The sequence below is a fragment of the Lissotriton vulgaris genome, chromosome 12 (genome assembly GCF_964263255.1).
Source record: "Lissotriton vulgaris chromosome 12, aLisVul1.2, whole genome shotgun sequence".
Lineage (NCBI taxonomy): Eukaryota > Metazoa > Chordata > Amphibia > Caudata > Salamandridae > Lissotriton > Lissotriton vulgaris.
In genome coordinates, this window is record NC_141700.1 from 252,988,862 (window position 1) to 253,009,521 (window position 20,660).

General features: G+C 49.2%; 1 protein-coding gene and 1 pseudogene across 1 annotated transcript in view; both read left to right on the forward strand.

Annotated features, from left to right (window-relative positions):
• MATCAP1 (microtubule associated tyrosine carboxypeptidase 1) overlaps window positions 1-20,660 on the forward strand; it is a 180,932-nt gene that overhangs the window by 65,082 nt on the left and 95,190 nt on the right. The window contains exon 5 of the mRNA XM_086947776.1: window positions 4,501-4,806. Coding sequence (XP_086803902.1) covers window positions 4,501-4,806 — 306 coding nt within the window. The remainder of the gene's footprint in view (window positions 1-4,500; window positions 4,807-20,660) is intronic.
• Window positions 6,851-14,707, forward strand: LOC147673890 (microtubule-associated protein 10-like; annotated as a pseudogene).

Genomic DNA, 20,660 nt, shown 5'->3' on the forward strand with positions numbered 1-20,660 from the left:
TCAGAATCCAGACTAACTTGTTGGGGGACAATAACATTCCGGTAGGATTGCAGTTAGAAGAACCATCGGGTCGATCACAGCACCCATTACTGGCTACTTTTCTGGTGCCATCTGTGGAGGACGTGAATGCCTCTTTTTTGAATTGCAGATCAGGGTCCCCAATCGATCCGATACCCCCCACATATTAAAGTCAATCTCGGACATTATTGCTCCGGTGTACCAGAAGCTATTTGCTAGCTCCCTCGACACAGGTGTAATACCTCACGACTGGAAAAGAGCTAGGGTGATTCCCTTATTAAAAAAAGGCTAATGTTGGTCCTGAATGCCTAGCAAATTTCAGGCCAGTCTCGTTGCTGCCAGCAGCATCAAAAGTGCACGAGAAATCGGTAAATCGGAAACTCACCGCCTTTTTAACTGAAAATAACTTACTTCACACCTCTCATTTGGGGTTCAGAGCCCTCCACAGCACCGAGACCACACTATTCGAGGTCTCAGAGTCCATTAAGTTCAACCTGGTCTCGGCCTCAATATGGCACTTGTGCTGTTGGACCTGTCAGCAACATTGGATACCGTGGATCACAACTTCTTGCTGCACAGGTTAAAACACCTGGGGGTAACAGGGTCTGTGCTGAGTTGACTAGGCTCTTTCATTGAAGGTCGCGAGCAGGTGGTATGGATGAAACCATATGCTTCGGGAGGTAAAGAGCTGAAATTGGGGTGCCACAAGGTTCCTCTCCTAGCCCCACACGGTTTAATATTTATATGTCTCCTTTGTCATATTTGGTTGATTCCTATAATCCCAATATTATCTTTTATGCTGATGATACTCAACTCTTGCTCGCATATGATTGAGAGCCTGCGAGGGCAGCCTTTGCCAATTGTCTGGCGGCACTACAAGATTGGCTGAAGATCAGTAGACTGCAGTGAAACTCTGATGAGACGGAAGTCTTATTATTTGGGCAGGATCCCCTTCCTGGATGGGTTGGGACCTGACCCGACAGTCTTCCCCCGCCGCCCACTTCTGTGGCGGTGGCCAGCAATCTGGGTGTGCTGTTATATATCAAGAAGGAGGGAGCGCAATAAGATCCAGCTCCTATAAGATAATCAAGATCACAGGGGTATGCTGTTCCTAGTAAGTACTGATTTGTCTGCTTAGGTCCGTCAAGTTCCACAGAGTCTGCAGGGAGCATTACTCTGTTTGTAAGAACAAATACCCTCACACACCTAGATGAGTGTCAGGCTTCATCATTCAGATTACGTTTTTATGGTCCTGAAGAAAAGCCGCTAAATCATTCACATAACTAAATTAGGTATGAAACATTTCAGCCTTCAGCTACCTTAGATAATCACTTCTAATAGGTGGCACCACATATTTTAACATAGGCAGCAGGACTCCATGTATATAATATTTCTATAAAGTACCCCTGTCCTATTTTTATCCCACTCTTTCACATATTTACTTAAAATACACCAATCTACTATTTTACCTCCACTTCACCATACAGCTTATAAAAAGATCTTCGGTAAAGAGCCCCCATTGAGGGTGCCCGTCTGGCATTGCAGGCCGGCCCGAAGTGGAGCAAAAGCCCAATAATGAAGCATGACACCTATCTAGGTGTGCGAGGGCATTTGTTCCTACAGATAATGCTTCCTACAGACTCTGTGGAACTTAACTGACCTAAGCAGACAAATCTGTACTAAATAGGAACTGCATTCTCCTGTGATCTTGGTGTGCTGTTTGATACCAAGCTTTCATTTGGAGCACAGGTGTCAACAGTGGTGAAATCCTGTTTTTGGATTTTTCGCATGCTGGAGTTACTCACTTGCTTGCCCACGAGGCCCAAATCACAGTGGTTAGAGCCCTGATATTACCCAGATTGGACTTCGCTAATGTCCTGTACCTTGGCCTCACGGAATATCTGGTCCAGCGTTTACAGGTCATGCAGAATATGGCAGTCCGCCTATTATACAAAGTTCCGAATTACACTGCAGTGTCTTATTTTCAGGGCAAGATTATCTGACTGCTAGTTCATCAGCAAATTAGGTATAAAGCACCGACTCTAACATAGCAACCCTCCACAATAGGGTACCTAAATGACCGCTTTGAGGCATACTATCCTGGGAGGCTGTTGCGCTCTAGCTCTGCGGGTCTTATTCTGACTCCTCGCTTTCTGAAATAGCAGAGGCAGGGCCGGACTGGCCAAGCAGGCACCTGTGTGCTGCACGGGTGGGGGCTGGTTTTGGGCCGCTGGGGCCAAAAAACGTTTTTTATTTCAGGGACTTTATTTGCAGTATAGCTGCAAAATCGGCCCTGTACCAAAATCGGCCGAAAACCAAACTACCAGATTATTTTAGACGGATTCCTGGAGAAGCTAAATTAAAAAAAGAGTTGAAAACATTCTTATTCAGACTATAATGGGGAGTATGTGCAACGATCTCAGGTCTATTCACCTTATGCATGCCTTTTGCATGCCTAAAAGCACTGGGACACTCCTTGGAGTAGCCATGCTCTATTGAAATGCCTCGCTCATTCAATCAATACACACATTTCAAATGATTGTGTCGCTAAGGGAAGATCTGTGCTCCCCCTCTCCCTGGCTTAGCGGCTAGAGCAGCCAACTTTGAAGCTGGGGAACCAGATTCGAGCCTGGCAGGAGGCTCAAACATAGTGTGCTTCTGGGAAAATCACGTAATCTCCCTGTGACTAAAGAAATGAATGTGCCTGTCTGTAATGCATCCAGTACTCAGTTAAAGTGCTCTGATACCTTTGGGTCGACTTTGCGCTATATAAAACTGCAACGACAACTAAAAAGTCGCTAAGAAACGCACCTCTGCTGTCGTGAAATTATTGAATGGTTAACACTTGGTGAAAACCGGTCCCAAAAGTAGTGCCACAGTAGACGCGGTGAATCTGTCTCCATGTTCGTCCTTTCTCTGGTCCTTTGTTGTCTTCATCCCTGTTGTGTGTTTTTTGTTTACAGTCATTTCAATGCCTTTTACTCCACACTCCTAGGTGGGATCACTCTCCAAACTCGGGGAATAATTGTTTCCTCTGCATCTGCCCTTTTCATATTCCTTGGCACCTTTTGTCTCAAGCTGACCAATTGAATTGCGGAGGAGGGTTCCGGTTCGAGAATTTAAGTTGCAGCAATGTGATACACAGCACAATAGCTCAGTTGGTATTAGTTTTGCATTTTCTTGTTGCAGTCGTTCTTCTGCGCTTCTTGGCTTTTGGGGGCTTCCCTTTGCCTTTTACTCCCATTCCTGTATCCCATTACGCACTTCTGTTATTGTTTCCTGGTTTCCATGCAGAGCTGCTGAACAACAGTTGTCTGCAGATTTGACAGAAACCATCTTGAATGTAGAACTAAAGTAAAAATGCTACTGCGCCATTTCCCCCTTTGCGGTATAGCCAGCAAATTTTGCCTCCACTGGTGAATATGTTAGATGCCTTGGGAAACCTTGAGGGAGTTTTCATAGTTGTTTTGAAGCTTCAGGTGGAGTTGGGTGTTATCTGCATACATCGGGTACCCAGACTTGTAGGAATCCAGGTGGTTTGCTGAGGGGGCCATATGAATGTTAATATACAGTGGGAGATGAGGCACAACCTTGAGGAATACCACAATGGATCTCGAGTGTTCTAGAAAGCAATGGGCCTAGTTTTACTTGATGCGTGCAGTTTTGTGGGAAGAAGAAAGACCACACCAGAGCGTATAGTGCCAATGCATGCTGAGGTTGCCGCCCATTTTTACATGGTGGTCAATGGTGAAGGCGGCAGATATTTCACAAAAGAGAAGACCCCACTGAGTTCCAGGGAACAGGGTATTGTCGACAATTTAAGTCAAAGGGAAATCCCTGGACTACATACACTTTTCTCCAGACTCTTATCTCTCATGCACATCGGTCCCTAAAACAATACAATTTTCATTATGTATCAAGCCCACACAAAAATATGACGTTTACACTCTTCGTGTTTTATTAAGATATTTTTTCTTACGTTAAAATTCAGATCACTGTCTGAAAGACATCGTTAAGAACATATACAGTGTTATCAAATTTGAACAAATTAATTACAATGTTACACAAAAATATACAATATTAAAAAGACAGAAAGATATAAAAATTATAACCATTCAGTTACCATAATTTCAAAGTGCATAATAAATCACAAAAAAACAACCCCCCCAACCTGTAGGTGAAAAGTATTCCCTTCTACTGTATTATCCTGACCCAATAACCTAATTTTCCTTTTTCTTTTTCTCTTTCTCTTTCCATGTTATTTCACAGTCTCTCTCTAGTTAGTTGTGAATTTCTTTCCCTGCTGTCCCTTCCTTTTAGGGCCATTGCCCAGTTTCACATATACTACCTCTGTCGAATGTCCCTTGATTGTTGAGGCTTTTCTGTACAACCCCATATCTGTATATTCACGCACTCCCGGAGGAATATTCTTTTCTGGTTACTCTCCATTGGGCTCTTTATGCATTTCTTTTTCTTTTGCAGGAACTCATTACCTCCGCGGGGTGAACAACGCCCGGCAGCCTTGGCATACGTCAGACGGGCGCAGGCAGTATGGGCTGAAGCCTGCGAACCCAACGGAGGAAGGCCTTGCCAGCCTGCACAGTGTCCTGTTCCGCAAGAACCCCTTCCTGTGGCGCGCGGCCCTGCTGTACTACACTGTGTGCCGCGCGGCCCACCTGCCCTTCTGCCAGCTCTTCCGAGACCTGCAGCAGTTCGTCGCAGACCCCAAGGTGCGCTGGGAGTACTGCGTGCGCGCCAAAAGAGGACAGACGGACACCTCACAGTCGGGTAAGAAAGGCAAAACAAAGACACTGCTGCATATAGGTGGTTATATGAGCTGCGTGCAGTCTGTGTTCTTGCTCACTCACTCATTGTTGAAGAGGAGGAGGAAGTAGGAATTGAATGAATGAGTCAGTTTAGAGGGGCGGTTCCTCTTGCTTTGAGTTTCAAAGAGCATTACTGCTACAGAAGGTGCCATATCCCCACTGCTATTCATACATATTCAGGGTGGAATTAGTCTCCATGTCCCTTTTAACCCCTCACCCTTCTAATTCTGCATATAAGACATTCTATTTATAGTACAGTTAAATGTCTGCCTCTTCTCTTGAGCAGCTGGGAATATACATATTGTTTAAATAAGTTCACTTTTGCAAACATTTTCCTGAACAGCAAAAAAGGACACAAATGCTAGACTTATTCTGAAACACTGCTAATTACTCTGAGTACATTCAGTTCCATACCTTATTTTTTAGGTCTCGCGCATGCACTACTCGCTCTGGCGAGATATATTGTAGATGAGGAGTTTTCAAAAGGGTACTTGAAGCCCCGCCCCGCCCCTCATTTTCATTGGATGTCGTCGCCGTTTATGGCAAACTGTGGGCTTCTTTGTTACCGCCCTTTTGCCTTTTGGGGCGGCCCATCCGGACTGGGTCCTTTGCTTCACGGCTGTCGTGAAGCTTTTTCTTATCTAAAGTAGGCCTGTTATCTAAACAAGCCACGAAGCAAAGGATCCAGTCCAGATGGGATGTCCCAAAAGGAGGAAGGGCTGTTAGGTCTCACCTAGCTTTGCAGCGCACATGCGCTGCTCGCTCTGACGAGATATATTGTAGATGAGGAGTTTTCAGAAGGGGACTTGAAGCCCCGCTCCTCATTTTCATTTGATGGCGTAATCGTTTATGGCCTTCCATTGAAAATGTAGCTTCTTTGCTACCGCCCTTTCCCCTTTTGGGACAGCCCATCCGGACTGGATCGTTTGCTTCACAGCTGTCGTGAAGCAATTTCTTATCTAAAGTAGGCGTGTTATCTAAACAAGCCATGAAGCAAATCATCCAGTTCGGATGGGCTGTCCCAAAAGGAGGAAGGGCTGCAGGCAGGCACAATCTAGCCTTTTTGCCCATCAGATGGGTGTGCTTCCTATCCCTTTGTACAGCACTTCAGAAGGTCCGAATATTAACCCTTTAAAATTGAATATCTTCTCTTGTTGCTGCCCCCTTTTTTGCTTGTCCCAAATGGAAGGTAGGCGCTTGGTTTTCTAGGCAGCCAAAAATCCGGTGGGCCTTCCCCCTCCATTTCTTCCAGTTCACTAACTCTACACTCCTGTTGAATGACAGCACTGTTGCTGCTCATCGAAAATAGAACGCTGCGGCCTGGTTCCGGTGGAGACGCAGCTGAGAGGAGAGCGGCGGTCTCAGGAGTCTGGGCTTGTCCCAGCCCCTGCTGGTGGGTGCTTTGAGTGATTGTCCCCGTGGGCTGACTCTGAAGCAGAAGGCAGCTGTGCCCCCGTGGACTGGGTTAGGAACCTACGAGCAGCCTACAGGGGTTGCGCGGTCCTTCCTGGCTTCTATCCTGCTGACCGGATCCCCGGATCCTCGCTCCGCATGGTGTGGTTGACAGCACCACTTATCTGCTCCTCATACGTCTTTACTTTACACGCCCACGATCTAATGCTCAGGCTTTCCAAGTCCCAGAGAGCCCTTCTTCAGATGGAATGCAATGTTCAACACAATGCTACTTTAAAACATATGGACTTACATACACACAAACTATTAATACACTTTGACTTGTTACACTCGAAGGCAAGAGGCAAGTCACAGACGCTGGTGTGTGGGTGGCCTGGGAGTTCGGGCTTTTGGTTTTGATTTATTTCTTTGCAGAACAAATGACTAGATAATTCATGTAGCTATTTCAGAATAACTAAACAATCTATCCTTCCTTGTGAACTAAGGGAGTATAGCTTTTGGAAACGCAAGAAAAGCTTTACTAGAATCATGCGGGGTGATGTGCCTCGAAATCTAACCTTCCTACGAGCAGGAGTTTTCAGTCAGGCGTCAGCATGACTTTTCAAATAGTTAACGGGAATCCTGACAACTCTCTTCCTATGTATATTTCAGACTGGAATATAAGGGGTCTTGGGCACTTGCGTTCTCATTCCAGCGGCAATAACGCAAGACACACACACAGCAGCTTTCGTGACAATAAGGCACGTGAACGGTTAATGTACAGGTGGGGGTTCATTGAGGATCAACCCCCTTCATAATTATTTATTAATATATACATTAAATCCCTTGTCCTCAGGCTCGGCTGGATTGCGCACTGGTGGGCACCAACCGTGAGGTGGTGGGTTTGGCCATTTGAGTTCCCTGTGCATATGAACAGAGTGTGTATGTAATTCAATCCATTTTGTCTAAAATTATTTTCTTATAAATTCGTAACCCATACAAAGGGTGAAAGTAAGAAAGCTGGGGTTGTTCTATTGACTCCGAGTGAATGCAATATTATTTGTTTGAAGTAGTAACAATCTTGGACTTGGTGCAATATAAGTTTGAAACAGAGGAATGTGAGCCATAGGACCCACCAATATAGCGTGTTTTTCTGTGCACTTCCTTATCCATCTACTCTGGTCCCTCCCGATGTGGATGGGAGCCAGTGGAAAGGGAGTGGGTACGAGGGTGGAGCTTTTGAAACCAGTGGTGCGAACACAACCACTCTTTGGTCGTCAGACTGTTTGGCAATGTAGGAGCCAAAGTAGGGGACGTCCTTGCGTAAGATTAAAGTTGGGGGTGAGCTATCGAGTGTGCTACAGGAAGATTTGTAGGACCCCAGAATGAGTGGCTTGGTCAGCGTTATTGACACGGCCAGACTTTAGAGGGACGCCACTATTGCTCCAATGGGGCAGATAGCACCTGTTCCCTGGCACAATGGGAGGGGTTATGAACAGCATGTATGAAGGGGAGTGTACCAGCTCAATGGCCGCTTGATAGAAACAGCGTTGGGAGCTGGTCTGAGACAAGGGGTCACGTTGGGACTTGGTGCTAATGCAAACCAATGTGGAGCATTAGATTTGATTCTGCCTCAATGGTCGGATCGCCACAGTGAGAACTTGCAATAAGGCCAAAAGTATTTTCTGCAGGAAGTATCCGCCATATCTACTATTCAAACAATCAAAGACTCTTTATGAGATCCCATTGTCATAGAAGTAAGCAACCCATGTAAGGGAATGTTCAAATGTTAATAGTTACCCCTAGGAATAATTCCATCTCATTCCTTTAGCACAACGTACTCCCTGTAAATAATTATTTATAGGTGGTGCGATTATTAATATCAGCTGTGGGAAGCCTGAGGAATCGGAGATAGAGTATCCCTATGTCAAGCAAGGACTTTTTACTGTGAGAGGTGTAGGCCCCTTTTCTCTGGATATGCTGCATGATCCAGAGAGGGTATCCTATGAAAAGGAAATATCCCTTTGTACATGTGGTTGATGATTGGGAATACATGGATGCATTATATTGCTCTATAGGAAACATTCCAAGAACCAGTGGAAGGTTATACCTCTGGGTGTACATACAGACGGTGGAGTTTTAGGTTGTGAAGGAATTCGAATTGGAATACCATTTTTACATGATATTGTGCTGAGTTGATGGGGAAAATGGTGTCCTTGCCCAGAAGGGAGTGACATGAATGAAAGGGTGGGCCCAAACGTACTCTCCATGGGCCCTTCCTGGGTAGGAATGGACCCAGCCTCTGGAACCCTTTGGATAAACAAACACTACCCTTAAACTTTTAGCCCCAGCCCAGTCCCCTACTGTGGAGTGGCTGTCTAGAGAATAAGGGGTGCATTCCCGTTTGAGTACCACCAAGGATGACTATGCACAAAGTTTTGTTTACACTGTGATACTCTTTCTTTGTTTTAATTTTCTGTTATGTGTATGCTTTTTGTAGATATTGAATGAATTATCTGATTATTGGGGGAGACTTACACCTAATTACACTGTCCTAAAGCAGGTGAATGAATTCTTTCCTAACTTGCCAAAATGTGTCAACAAATTTATTACACAGTATCCGTTAACAAGGGACTATGGATGAAGAACATCTACTTCATTGGGACTTGTTTTTGACAGATATAATGGATCAGCATACACAATAGATATGAGTTCTGTTTTGTAGGGTGCTACCATTAGTTTCTTAACCTTTTAATCCTTTTTTGTACATTTGTGGGTCCTATGTTGAGCCCTATTGTCGTATTGTAGGCGGGTTTAAGCAGTGAATTGCTTTTTATATTTATGTGATATGTAATTGTTTTTACTGTAGTGGGACATGACATTCTAATATGCTCTGTGTTGATATGATGTAATTGTGGGTGCATATATATGACATTTAAACTTTGTATAACCTAACCTTGAGAGTACTTGTTGAGGGAAAGAGGATCTATAGTGCATATGGGAACGACTTAGTTGAGTGCTGTGAGTGATTGAGAAATCATTGCTTAGTGAGACAGTTTCTCGAAGGGGAGCCTTTCCCCACTGATTTTGTTGTACCTTGTCCCCTTGGTGTGAGGGGCCCCTAATTTTTTTTTATTGATAGCTAGCATCAGTGACCGAGACGTATAACTTTAGGGGGCATATTCTCAAGGATTTAGCGCTGAGTTAACAGCACTTTACGCAGCCAAAGTAGCAATAAATTTATCGCCCCATTCACAAGCTGGTGCTAACAGCCCATATCACTAGTTTAACTGTGATGGCAGATGCAAAAAACATCTCCACAGATGAGCCCCGCAACTATCGCTAATGAGATGCAGAGTAGGCGTTCCCGTGGAAGAAGCCGCAACAACACCACTCCGCAACATTCTCAATGACCAGCCAGATCGGCGATAAGATCCCAAAACAGGCGATAAGGGGCATCAGCAGCAGGAAATTAACACCTGCTCTGACCTTGTAGAAAGTCGGACGACAGCCTGCACCACAAAAGGGAGCCCAGCCCAGAGCCACACCTGAAGGGCAACAGATGCCATGGAGCCTCTGATCATGCAGGCCGACACCCAAGAGGGTCACAGCACCCACAACCCCTAGGACCCCACCCCCCTACCCCCCGGATCCACCCCCGGACCAGCACTGAGGCAGCGTAGTGAAGTCGACGTCAATCGGTTTCCGAGTGCGGAAACCGATTGACGTCGACTTCACTACTCAGGCTCAACACGGCCTCAGCTCCCCAGAATTTGTATACTCAACAAGTTCTTCACCTACAGATCGGCAACGGCAACCCGATCGGTGCCGCCCGTTCTAACTTTAAAAACCACCCGATTAGGACCGGGTTGGAATTATCACCGGTTCACCGACCCCGCCCTTGATTATTTATATCAGCCCTGAAGAGTCACAGCCATATGTAGTGACGAAACACGTGTCGGCTTGATTTGTATTTACAGTGATTCCCAGGTGAGGAACACTGTGGGTGAATAAAACCTTTGAAAACTATACTCTTTGTCCGGTCTATCCCTACTATCACTACTCTAAGACAAACCAGTCTATAGATACATAGAGTGTGCTCTGGCCTTTCTGCCTAACTCTCTGGTTGAACTTTGGTGGTGTCTGAGTCTATGGACTGGAGTTGTCTTCATCCTCTTGTAGCTAGTACAGACAAGCTGGTAATAACGAGGCTGTAGCATTCCACTCCTCAATTTGCCGCTTCTGGATGACTTCTGCCCTCTGCATCATGCCCTAGAGGACACCTTCCACCGTCCCCCGCAGCCCTCCACCACATTCCCCTTGGACATAGATGAGGACCCGCTCAGTCCGCGTGGGCCCTACCTCAGTGCACCGCAAGTCACCATCCAGTGGTGGGGTGCCTGTGCCGGCAGCTGTGCATCCTAGGCCACTAACTCTGTGCAGCTCAAGTCAGGTACCCTGTCTTCTGAGATATTGGATGGCCTCTGAGATGATGGTCTTGGGGTCTTCTACGCCATGTGCACGTGGCCCGGCACCGTCCGCTGCCTCCGGCCTCAACTGCGGTCCACCAGGGCTCACACATCAAATCGAGTCCTGACCGGCCTGGACTTCGCATCACCGCAGGAAGCACACGCCATCACCGCCAGGACCACCTCCAAACACCAACTGCCAGAGTCGAAACAGTCATACTAGCAGACAAACGGAGTTGCTCACACCTATCGTGGATGCCTTCATCTGCCTGATACCCTGCTCAGCACTCCAGATGCCACTAACTCAGTGCACCGCAACCCATGGACCGTTACTGAATGAGTTTTGTGCTGTGGAGAGGTTACGCTGCAGTGTCACCTGAGGCAATGTTGGAGTCCTGGGACGATGATGAGGAAGATGATGCAGGTGTAACACACCCCACTGCAGCTGGATCAGGTATCTCCTGAAGGGACACAATCCTAGACATTTCTTCACATGAGTGCACACAGTTTCCTGCTATGTTAGATGTGATTGACCTGTTTCGGAGCCAGTTGTGTCCTCTGTTCTGCAGTGTCGATGTTGCACTTTGTACCACATTGTCGTGGCATGAGCTGTGATTCCTATGTGTGTGTGCTGCAGTGTGCCACGGAGATCAGGGGCATGATCCAGGGTCATTGTGGTTGCGCAGTGTGCTGCACATCATTGTGCATGTGTGCCATTGTGCCCATCTCCCCCCGTCCCCCTAGTCCCTGGTCGTTACACACCCTGTTAATGTTGTGTCAGGTCCTAACAAGCTGTGTCCATACTCCCAACTCCTTTCACCATCTCCACACTGATGACTGTGGCCTCCATTTCCTCTGGCTCCTCCTGTGGCGCAGGACTCCCACCTCCTGTTGCTGCCTTCCTGTTGGCAGCGGGTTTGTGCTTGGTTTGGCTTTTCACATCATGCCAGCGCCTCTTGGCCTCCTCCATTACCCTCCTCGAAATTCTGACTGCATTCACGTTGGTCTACATATGGGTCGGTTGAAGATAGTGTTCTGTCACCTCTGTGACGCTGATCTGGTTTTGCTGTGGACTGCACCCCGTCTTCCTCTACTGTTTGGCCTTTCCCGACCTGAGGTTCCTTGCTGGTGGTCTGTGGGGCTTGTAGGGTTCGCGTTCGCCTCTGCACTCGGCCCGGGTGCATCCATGGTGCTACGTACTTCGAATTGTTGTTGGTGTGTTATTTTTATTGCTTTTATAGTGCATTTTCCCGCATGATCCGATGGATTTGCAAGCCTGTGATTTTCGCAGCTTTTTGTATCGCGAATGCCCTCATTGCAACTTTGTTTGCATTCGTGTTTTGCATTTTTGCGGCGTCGCGTTGATTTTATCGCAGACATTTGATGCGTTGTCGTGGGCCTATCGCATGGTACCTCTGTGTTGTGAATACCGAGTTAACGTAGCGTTATTTTTCCGCGATAGAGAGTTGCGTTAAGCTGATTTTGTGGTACTTATCACACGTTCTTGAGAATATCTCCCTCAGTGCGGTAAAGTCAACAACTCTTCTTCAGGAATGTGACTGGTAAGTGCTTTCAGGAGTGCAGCCTACTCCGAGATGCTTATCTGCGACTCAGAATGAATAATGGCTGCTGTGAGCTAGGCCTCTTCACTGTGTTTGTTTACGTCTTTTCTCAGCTGGCTGTGATCAGTTAATTAAGTGGAGTTTCATGCTGTTGAGGGCCCGTGCCTTAATAAAATGTTCAGACCGCTCCCAAACTCACACCTTTGATGACTTAAAAGTAATTATACATGAAATGTTCTGCAAGAACCGGGCGCCACCCGTACAAAAAAACAGTAACAGCGATGAGCATTTATTTGGCACGCTAAAGACATTTACTGTGATGTCCATATTTTGAATTCATCTAATATGTCTTAGGGAGCGTCGAAAAATATCTTAGTGGAGAAACGCTAGCTGTTGAGGGTTAATCGTGCTAGGTTGATTTGTGTGTTACAATGTAAAGCACTACTACCAAGGAAGGAACCGACATTCAACCGCTTGCTCGCAAGGTATCTTGTATGTTAAACATTCTGCAAACTGCTATTTGATCTTCTCCATTCTAATAGACTGTATACCTCTCTTGTGCTCCAAAGTGGCCAGTCGATGGCGTATTAGCGATATACTGATATGTAAATAAATGTGAATGCATCCTTCAAGTCTTGTGGCTGAATCATGGAGGGATCGCGTAACATTTCTTTTTTTCCGAGATGATTAAAGAGGGCCATTGAGTGGCTTTGTGTGCAATAACAGGGTTTAATAATCTTTTAACAAAATATTGTATCTCGTATTCGGTTATTTTATAAACGACCAACATCAAGCACTTGAAACCGCCACTTCAAGCACTTGAACATTTGTGTTCAATAACTACGCAAGCTCAGACCAGAAAGTAAGTCGGTTAGAAAATCAGTGACCTCGCAGCCTCGAAGTGCCACATTATCTTATTATTAGTTTTATTTGTTCTATTGTATGCACATATTTTTTTTTAGGTCTCGGCTAGAAACGCGCGAAGCGCATTCTCGCCAGAGAACTATAGCGATCGTTTCAGCCGACAAAATCCGACAAAATGAGACAGGAGCTGTGCACGCGCGCAACATTGTGAATGGGAGAGGGAGTGAAAAGAGCTGGCCGTGCGCAGATTTGGTCACGCGCACGCTCACGGCGCCAGCATCTCCGCCACGCGCCACAGCCCCATGATGCGCGCTTCCCATATATGCTTGGGGCTGACGTCACGTGAGTATTGCATGCTCTCTTTGCTTTCGGCTCGGGCCCCGGGGCGGGGGACGGTGTGTGGTGATGTTACTGGTGGAGCCTGCGGCGCGACTGGAGAGGAGCGGAGGTCGGGAGGAGGACTCGTGAGGTGAGTGCAGTGTGCAGCTAGCACGTTGTTGCCCCGGGAGCGCTGTGCCGCTTCCCTGGCTGCTAGACTGGGTGCGCCTGGAGCCGCCGCTGCCGGAGGGCGAACAGCCGCAGCCAGCTGTCGCTTTCCGGCTCTTGGACTTCCCGACCCTGTTGATACACCCCCCGCCGGCGGAGGATGAGGACAGGCCGCCCCCCTCGGGCCTCCTCTTCCCCTTTGGCATGGGCAAGTCGTGCCTGTTCCGTAGAGACGCCCGGGTTCTACTGGGACACCTCAGCCGATGCCCGCTCTACGCCATGCTCTTAGACCTGCGCGACACGGCCTCCGCTGCGGCTCTGCCCCGCCTGCTCGGCAGCTGTCCCCTTTCCCTGGCTGCGGTCGCTCGGGCCTCCTGGCGGCGCCCCTCGGGGCCTCCACGCCCAGTGCTCGCGCCCACCGCGGGTTGCACCCGCTGCACGACCTGCTGGGGCGCCCGGTGGGGGAGATCTCCTTAGGATACCGCCTAATGATCTTGGGGGGGGGGGCGGTCTGCTGCGTTACATCAGCCCCGCCACCCCGCAGGAGAAGGCCGGGGAGCCGCCTGCCCTGACCGAGCCAAGGCCTCCCGTCGAATCCTCGCCCCAGTACCCGGTGTCGGAGCAGGACCCTTACTACAATACCAAATCCAGGTCTATGATTCAGCCCGAAGACCCCGTGGTCCCAGCTGTTGCTAAGGAGAAGAGGGAGGCTGTGTCGGTGCCAGCTCCTCCGGAGAGCAGGTCTATAGAACCCAACAGCGAGTCGGATGGGGGGACTCCTCGGAAGAACCACACCGCCTTAGCATTTACTCAGACTGAGCCAAAGCGTTGCGCCCGAGAAGCTCCCGACAGACAGGAACTGGAGATCGAAGCCAATATCTTCTGCCCGCCCCCGATGTACTACACCAATCTACCTACAGAACAGCCCCCAGTCCGAAGCCTGCGACGAGAAGATCTCCCGCATGGCGAGCTGTCATCTGAGGACGAGATAAGTGTACACAGACCAGTCCAAGAACCCCCAAAGACCAAACCTAGCCAAAGAACAGCAGCAGCGGCGGGTGTCTCCGACATTGCGAGCAAGCTTCTCTAGATGTGCAGGATGTATACAGTGTTGGAAATATAAATATAAAAGCACAGCTACTCACTACCCCAGACTGCCCGTTTGCTACAGAGAAGCGGAGGTACTGAGTCCAATTAAAAGAACCGAACCTCTGCTGGGAAGTGCTGATTCTCATCCTTGCAAGTTAGAGGGGTGCAGGTACAGTGCTCGAGGGTACCGGCCCATTCAAAGCATGGGGTTATACCCCCAGTGGCAAAGCCATGTACAATCTGGTAACCTTTGTGTCAACGCCAGGGATGCAAATACCACGTTATTTACCCACCTGACAGGAATAGGAGCGCTTCATTACAGAGTACGGACGATGCTCCGAGTGACTGCATAACAACGGCGTGTCACTTGTGTGTCTTATTGCTGTGTGGGTTACCAGCAGTTGCAAACAAAACAGGTGATGGACAGAATGTGGATCAATGTCACACATTCACCCCAGTCCAAAGATCTGGGCCCAAATCCATCGTTTTTTTGCACTCCACACCCCCCTGGGTTAGACAATGGCGATATGCAAATCAGCTCTGACCCTGTGCCCCATGGGAACAGTCCAGTCCGAACTACAAAAGCCATGTCCTTCCCAGAACGGAATCAAGCATCCAAGGACCGGACCGGTTTCGAGGTAACACCTCTCATCAGCCCGGCTAGCTTGACTCCAGTGGTGTGGAGTGCCTGGGACCCACGTCTGAGCATCCCCAGCGCACTTATGGCGGCAATTGCAAACAAAACAGGTGATGGTCAGAATGTGGATCAATGTCACACATTCACCCCAGTCCAAAGATCTGGGCCCAAATCCATCGTTTTTTTGCACTCCACACCACCCTGGGTTAGACAATGGCGATATGCAAATCAGCTCTGACCCTGTGCCCCATGGGAACAGTCCAGTCCGAACTACAAAAGCCATGTCCTTCCCAGAACGGAATCAAGCATCCGAGGACCGGACCGGTTTCGAGGTAACACCTCTCATCAGCCCAGCTAGCTTGACTCCAAGTGGTGTGGAGTGCCTGGGACCCACGTCTGAGCATCCCCAGCGCACTTATGGCAGCAATTGCAAACAAAACAGGTGATGGACAGAATGTGGATCAATGTCACACATTCACCCCAGTCCAAAGATCTGGGCCCAAATCCATCGTTTTTTTGCACTCCACACCACCCTGGGTTAGACAATGGCGATATGCAAATCAGCTCTGACCCTGTGCCCCATGGGAACAGTCCAGTCCGAACTACAAAAGCCATGTCCTTCCCAGAACGGAATCAAGCATCCGAGGACCGGACCGGTTTCGAGGTAACACCTCTCATCAGCCCGGCTAGCTTGACTCCAGTGGTGTGGAGTGCCTGGGACCCACGTCTGAGCATCCCCAGTGCACTTATGGCAGCAATTGCAAACAAAACAGGTGATGGACAGAATGTGGATCAATGTCACACATTCACCCCAGTCCAAAGATCTGGGCCCAAATCCATCGTTTTTTTGCACTCCACACCACCCTGTGTTAGACAATGGCGATATGCAAATCAGCTCTGACCCTGTGCCCCATGGGAACAGTCCAGTCCGAACTACAAAAGCCATGTCCTTCCCAGAACGGAATCAAGCATCCGAGGACCGGACCGGTTTCGAGGTAACACCTCTCATCAGCCCGGCTAGCTTGACTCCAGTGGTGTGGAGTGCCTGGGACCCACGTCTGAGCATCCCCAGCGCACTTATGGCGGCGATTGCAAACAAAACAGGTGATGGACAGAATGTGGATCAATGTCACACATTCACCCCAGTCCAAAGATCTGGGCCCAAATCCATCGTTTTTGTTGCACTCCACACCACCCTGGGTTAGACAATGGCGATATGCAAATCTGCTCTGACTCTGTGCCCCATGGGAACAGTCCAGTCCGAACTACAAAAGCCATGTCCTTCCCAGAACGGAATCAAGCATACCAGCAGTGTCATTGTTGGTGGGTGTATTGATGAGTTTGGAAATTGTAGAAGTTATGTAAAAAAAATGTGATTAGACTGAAAAAATATTTGTCCGTTAAAATTTCATAACAGTTTAATCGAGCAAGTTGTGGGTGTTATCTATATTGTGTGTATGCAGTTGGGTCTTTTTTTTTCTTTTTTCCTCATTCATAAATAAGCGTTGAGAGGTGATGTAGGCGTTGCAGGTTGAGTGGTGCTGTACGCGGTGGGGATTGAGTGGTGCTGTAAGCGGTGGGGATTGAGTGGTGCTGTAGTCGTTGCTGGTTGAGTGGTGCTGTAGTCGTTGCTAGTTGAGTGGTGCTGTCGTTGCTGGTTGAGTGATGCTGTAGTCGTTGCTGGTTGAGTGGTCATGTAGGCGTTGCGGGTTGAGGGGTGATATAGGCGTTGCGGGTTGAGGGGTGATATAGGCGTTGCAGGTTGAGTGGTGCTGTACGCGGTGGGGATTGAGTGGTGCTGTATGCGGTGGGGATTGAGTGGTGATGTAGGCGTTGGGGATTGAGTGGTGATGTAGGCGTTGAGCGGTGCTGTAGGCGTTGGGAGTTGAGCGGTGCTGTACGTGGTGGGTATTGAATGGTGATGTCGGCGTTTGGGGTTGAGTGGTGCTGTAGGCGGTGCACGTTTTCAGCAGGCACACTCCTCCAGCCGTCAGTGCACACTTTCACTGGGCACACACCACTATCCGGCATTGCACGCTTCACCAGACATACACACCACCAGTTGTCAGTGCACGCTTTCACCGGGCACAAACACCACCAGCCATCAGTGCACGCTTTCACCAGGCACACACACACACCACCAGCCGTCAGTGCACGCTTCCACTAGGCACACACACCACCAGCCGTCAGTGCACGCTTCCACCAGGCACACATGCCACCAGTTGGCAGTGCATACTTCCACCAGGAACACACACCACCAGCCATCAGTGCACAATTTCTACAGGCACACACACCATCAGTGCTCACATCATTTGTTATCTCATCCACAATTAACTATTGTAGCAATCGCAGTATGACGCACTTTACTTTTTTTTTTAAACTTTTTATTTTGCAGTATATCAGTTGAGAATAGAAAGGGGGGTGGTAGACAGTAAGAGGGGAAACAGAAAGGAAAAAAGAGAGATAGGCGACATAACGCCACGAAACCCCACACAGGGGGCGCAAAAAAGGGGAGGGGCTCATCCAAAGAGGAAGGGCGATATGGCTCCATAGTCCGCAGGCAATAAAGACTCTAGTCCAGTATAGGCACCCTCAGATCGAGAGGGCCGCCCAAACTCCGCTCATGGCCCAGTAGTCCTCCCAAGGCATAGCTAGTCGCAGCGAGAGAGAAGGAAGTAAGAAGAACACAAGACAATCACCCCAACTATCCCCCACCCTCGTCCCTCCCCAACATCACCCTCCCCCCAGTGGCGGCGACCAGTAAACATAGCAAACAATACAGACATTCTGGAGATCAAATTTGGAAGAGATGGAGAGATCGCAGCGTTGACGGGCATACAGCCGAGGGCAAACCTCGGGACAGAAATCTCACAAGCGAGCCCCAATTGTACATAAAGTTCTTAAAGTTCCCCAGGAAGATGTCAGAGAGGCGTTCCATGCTCAACAGACGCCACAGTCGGGCATGCCACAAGGAAATAGCCGGGGTAGATGGGGACTTCCACGCTGCCGCCAGAGTCACCTTGGCCGCACCCAAACACAACCACATAACACGCTTATCCGCCCTGGTCTGGTGTTCAAGCAGTGGATCCCTAAGCCCTAATAGGACAAAGTCCATGGAGTTCGGGATCGGGTAACCCAAGATGTCTCTAATGTGGGACAGAATCTCAGCCCAGAACGGCTGGATGGTGGGGCAATCCCACCATATATGCCTAAAGTCTCCCAGCATCCCACAGCCCCGCCAACACCTGTCCGAGGTAGCCGGGAATATGCGGTGCAATTTGGAGGGGTACATGTACCAATCAAAGATGAGTTTCATATGTGCTTCTCTGAGGTCAGTAGAGTGATTGTGCGTTGTCACGTCTCTCCATAGGGCCCGCCATTCGGTAGCAGAAATGTCCCTCCCCAGTGTGGATTCCCAATGGTCTTGATACCGAGGTCGTGGTGACACGGCAGAGTCTAATAACAGTTTGTACAGGAAAGAAATCGTACCCCTCATGGTAGAAGTGTGAAGAAGGAAGGACTCAAATTGTGACAAGGGTCTGGTGGCCGCGTCTACTACGGCAGGCGACGTCGCCCAATGCAGGAGTTGGAGATGCCTAAAACGTTCTGTCGGGAGGACATCATAGTCCCTCATACAGTTGTGGAAAGTGAGGGGTTCGATGCCATGGAACAAGTGGGTGAGGGCTCTACAGCCCCCCTCCCTCCAAGCGTCAAAGGGACCCTCCGCCAGGGCCGGGGGAAAAGCCGGATTGAAGTGAATCGGGGTGAATGGGGACGGGAACGTGGTCCAACGGTCGTCACCGCTCACCGTGTCCCACACCTTCAGCACCGTACTCGTGGGGGTGCTAATGTAAGCATTCTTGGGGCGGTCTGCCTTAGGCTTCCAGGCCAGATCCCAGATGGAGCGGCCCGCAACGCTACGATCCATGTGGAGCCAATGCTTTTCCGACTTCTGTTGGGACCACTCCACGATGACCCTCAGTTGGGCAGCTTTGTAATACAAATGCATGTCCGGGAAGCCAACCCCCCCTTCTAAGCGTGGGCGCCTCAGGACGTAGAATGGAAGCCGTGCTCGGCCGCCCTGCCAGACATATCGTAGCATCATGGTCTTCAATCGGCGAAAGTAATCTAGCCCTATCGGAATAGGCAAAGCCTGAAATAAATACAATAGTTTGGGAAGGAGCACCATTTTAAGGGCGTGGATCCTGCCCAGCCACGAGATGAATTTAGGCTTCCAACGGTCCAGCTCAGTTCTTACGGAGGATAACATCGGAGGGAAGTTAGCGTGGAACAGGGCATTCACGGTGGAAGTCAACCGCACGCCCAAGTATAACAAGGACTCCGTCGCCCAAGCTAGCGGAGTGAGCTGCCTGGTCATGTGCACCTCCCCCGCCGAGAGGGTCAGGTTTAGGATGTAGGATTTATCGAAATTAACCTTGAAACCCGCCACTTCCTCGTAGGCAGAGAGCACTGAGTGGACATGTGGTAGTGACAGTGCCGGCTCCCTGATAGACAGCAAGACATCATCTGCAAAGAGCGAGATCTTGTGCTGCTCGCCCGTAAAGGGAAGTCCTAGAATCCTCTCATTATCTCGCACCGCTAACGCTAATGGCTCAATACTAAGAGCAAAGAGAAGGGGTGAGAGGGGGCAGCCCTGGCGCGTCCCTCGGGAGTGGCGAAAATTCGCGGATCTATGGCCATTGACCAGCACACGGGATGTGGGCCCACTGTAATTAGCCTCAATCATCTTCACGAAAGAAGGCGAGAAACCGAAGGCCAGTAGAGTCTGGTGCAAAAACCCCCAGTCGACGCGGTCGAAAGCTTTCTCCGCGTCGAGCCCTACTAGCACCGCGGGTATGCGGAAACGCTCCGCCTTTTCGATGAGGTGTATGACGCGGCGTAGGTTATCAGGGGCCTGTCTGCCTTTAATAAATCCTGATTGATCAGGATGGATCAGGGCAGGCATCAGGTCTTGCAGCCTACCCGCCAAGATAGAGGAATACAGTTTGGCGTCCAGATTGAGAAGTGCTATCGGGCGGTAGGATGTACAAAGGGTAGGATCCTTCCCCGGTTTGGGAATAACACTGATCAACGCCTCAGCCATAGAGTCCGTGGTCCTGCCATCAACCGCCATTGCGTTGAAGAGGGAGACCAGGTAGTCGCATACTTCAGAAGCAAACGTTTTGTAGAAGAGGGCCGTGTAGCCGTCAGGCCCGGGGGCCTTGTGCAGCTTCAGGCCTTTAATGGCATCCAAGACTTCCTCCCGAGTGATGGGGGAGGATAGTGACTCGTTCCATTCCCTAGAAACCTTCGGGAG